At 44.8% G+C, this 3,636-nt stretch overlaps 1 protein-coding gene across 1 annotated transcript; it reads left to right on the plus strand.

Annotated features, from left to right (window-relative positions):
- Positions 1 to 417: 417 nt before the first annotated feature.
- LOC119429716 (proteolipid protein DM beta-like) lies at positions 418 to 3,590 on the plus strand (the record flags this gene model as incomplete). Its single annotated transcript, XM_037697287.1, has 3 exons — positions 418 to 494; positions 760 to 825; positions 3,224 to 3,590. Coding segments are annotated over 3 exons (296 nt in total), but the record flags the coding sequence as incomplete, so codon positions are not given.
- Positions 3,591 to 3,636: the final 46 nt, after the last annotated feature.

Raw genomic sequence — 3,636 nt, forward strand, 5'->3', positions numbered from 1 at the left:
AGCTACCTGCAGCCTTTAGCTATGTGCAGCCTTTAGCTACCTGCAGCCTTTAGCTACCTGCATCCTATAGCTACCTGCAGCCTTTAGCTATGTGCAGCCTTTAGCTACCTGCAGCATGTGGTAGGCTACTGCCTGCATACGTTAGTTACCTGCATCCAGTACCTTCAGCCTTTAGCTACCTGTGGCTTTAACCTTTAGCTACCTGCAGCCTTTAGCTACCTGCAGCCTTTAGCTACCTGCAGCCAGTGGTTCTGTGTGCACTGAGACATGTAAAGCTGCGTTTGGCTCGTGTGCACATAAAACTCCCCTTTAGTCCAGGGTCTTGGTGCATGTGGTCCTGCTGACCCGCTCAGAGCTTCGTCCTGTTCCTTCATCATTTAACGTCTCAGGTTATTCATTTAAACCGACTTGTTTCAGGTGTCGTTCCAGTCGCGGAGGCCAAGACTGTGTGCGTTGGATCCGAGATGTTCTACAAAATGTGTGAATCTAACGAGGTAAGGGAATGGAGGACGTCTTTGAGCATGGAGATGAAACTCTGTGTCCACGTGTAAAACTTCAACAAAACTCCAAACTGGGAAACCTTTGATTTGAACAAGTCGAGATATTTGCTGACAAACTGAATCTGCTGCTCGGATTAGTTTTTCATAGTTCACAGATGTTGTAGGGTCAGTTAAAGATGTCTGTTGGAGTTTTACAGAACTTTGTGACTATAAACGGTCCAGTTAAAGCTCTTCAGCTGATGATTTGTTTGTGTTGCAGCTGGACATGACGTTCCACCTGTTCATCTGCGCCCTCGCTGGAGCAGGAGCTGCAGTGATTGCAATGGTAAGAAACCCGAGGACTTAACGTGCAGCTACAGCTGAAACTGAGCCCACTGGGTTCAACGTGTCTTAGGAGCGCCCTTCAGTTGGGTCAAGGTGGCGGACTGAACAGATCCATGCACTGCTGGCATTTTGTCCTGGCTCCTTGTGTTCAGGAGAGAAAGGAGGCATTTTGGTGCAGAGAGAAAGACAGGGTTTGTCTCCCTCCCTCTTTCAGAGGCGGCGGGCCTGTCGTACTGTTGTCATGGAAACAGGGAGAAGAAAGGCTCGGAGACTGTTGCAAACATCACTCAGTAATTTGTGAGGAGCCATTTTCTGAGAAACTGAAAGTGGTTGTTGCTCAGAAATGATGTTGCAGCAAAGTGCAGCGAGACTTTCCTCTCATCGTCCTTTTGCATGTTCTGCCCACAGTGAAGGTGGAGCAGCAAACACCACCGACACTTCCAGGCTGGGAGCAGGATTAAATGCTGAACGTGTGCCAAAGTTAAGATAGATAGATACTTCATTAATCCCAGGGTGGAATTTGAGTAAAGAAAACGATGTACCATTAGATTAAAAATGTAGATTATTGTTTTGTCTGTGTTTGGATCTAATTAGAAAGATGCCAACACTCATGAATCTGCAGCTCCTAAGAAAAGAGAGGCAGCGTTACAACCTCAGTCATTAAAGCACAATGGTCCATTATAATCTTATCTGCCATTATAATTTTATCTGCCATTATAATCTTAGCTGCCATGGTAACTTCAAGGTCCAAAAGCATGTCTGACAACATGCTGCCACCTGCTGGACTCCTGAGAATGACCCTTGATTTGACTGGAAGAGCCAAACCCCGCAGGCTTTTCAAGAATGTTTTAACTGCATTCATGAACTTTTTTATCCAACAAAGTGACGCCAGGTCCTCTGGACGGGTTCTTGTTGTTGAAACCTTTGTCTTTCATCCTTTCACCAGTCCGAGAAGCCAAACCAATCATCAACCAATGGCTGAGCCGCTATGTGAAGGTGCTATTTATAAGACTGGGTTTGTCAAAGCTCCTCTGACTGAAGAAGTCTTTTGGATGGAAGACAAAATGTTTCAACAAAAAGAAACTGTCCAGAGGACCGGACTTCACTTTGATGAAATGTATCCAGATGCTGCTCAATAATCCAGATAGAAAAATCTAACAAAGTTAATCAGGTCTTCTGAACAGATTACGAAAAATATATATTAAAACAATTAAAATTGTTGAAACGTTTTATCTTTCATCTGAAAGACTTCTTCAGTCCGAGGAGCTGCACTAAACTCAGTCTTATAAATAAATATATATAAAAATAAATAAAACCTTCTCATGTGGATCAACCAGTTTGTTGTGGACATTCAGAACTAGCTGTTCACATGATTCATTCATTCATTCAACCTTTATTTCTACAGATTAGTCTCATTGAGCCATGAGGACTCATTTACAAGAGAGAGCTGCTCCAGACAGAACATATAAGTACAGACAACAATAACAGTAAACAACAACAATAACAGTAAACAACAACAATAAACTACAGTAAAACTGCAGATAAAATAAGAGTAGTGTATAAAACAATAAATCAGGGTGCTGTAAAACAGGGCGAAATACTAAAAACAAGAACTTCCTTGATTTTTCTACTGACATTATCAAATGTTTGAAACCCTTAAAGAAACTAAGGAGGACAACTTCAGCTTCTGTTGCCAGGTGTTCCAGATGCAGGAGCTGAGTAGGAAACAGCTTTTTTGTCAAGTTCAGTCTGCTCTGAGGGATGATAAAGGAGGACCATCTGCCCAACGACTGATCGCTGGTGCTCTGATGGTCACTTGTTATTCACAGAGGGCTGAGTGATATTAACAATCACAGCATTGTAAGAGGGGGACAGTTGGACACGGAGGCTCCGCCCCTTAATGATGGACGATTTCTTTTCACAAAGATGGCCTCCTTTACTCCTCTCTCAAACCATCGTTCCTCTCTATCCAGGATGTGAACATCTTCATCCCTGAAAGAGTGACCTCTGACCTGGAGATGAGTGTAGACCTCAGAGTCCTGGCCTGATGATGTTGATCTTCTGTGCTGGTCCATCCTTTTGGCCAGTGGCTCTTTAGTTTCCCTGACATAAGACTGATCACCCTCATGACACTGAACAGCATACACATTACTCTGACGGTGCTGCATGGATCTTGGGGATGAACCAGTCTTTAATGTATTTTGGGGTTTAAAAGCCACTGGGACGTCGTGTTTAGAAGATAAACGTCTCAGTTTCTCTTCTTTGTTGGATTAACTACCTGGATTATTGAGCAGGAATTAGGACACGTACATTTTATTTTGCGTCCTGTGATGAATAACAGAAGTGACACGTTGTTAGTACTGCTTCCTTGGTGTCACATCTTGCATGGACTCCCACAGATCCACTACTTGATGGTGCTGTCTGCCAACTGGGCCTACGTGAAGGACGCCTGCCGAATGCAGAAGTACGAGGACATCAAGTCGAAGGAGGAGCAGGAGCTTCACGACATCCACTCCACTCGCTCCAAGGAGCGTCTCAACGCCTACACATAAAGAGCGCCGCGAGGCCTGGCCCTGCCTCTCCGGCCTCTCTCTCCATCTCTCCTCTTTCTTTCTATCTGTTCCTCCCTACCAGCCCCTTTCCTGGGGAGGCGGACGGCGCCTGGGGCCCTCGCCACTGCTGATATACCTGGTGCGTCACGTGACAATGTGGTCTAAGGGGTGCGTCACACAACTCCTCAGTCACAAGCAGCATTTCAAAAGAAGAAGCCCCTTTTGACCCCCTCACAAATCAGCTAAAGGAAAAAAAAAAC

This window comes from Nematolebias whitei, unplaced genomic scaffold (genome assembly GCF_014905685.2).
Source record: "Nematolebias whitei isolate Nwh7 unplaced genomic scaffold, NemWhi1 Nwh_scaf_6183, whole genome shotgun sequence".
NCBI lineage: Eukaryota > Metazoa > Chordata > Actinopteri > Cyprinodontiformes > Rivulidae > Nematolebias > Nematolebias whitei.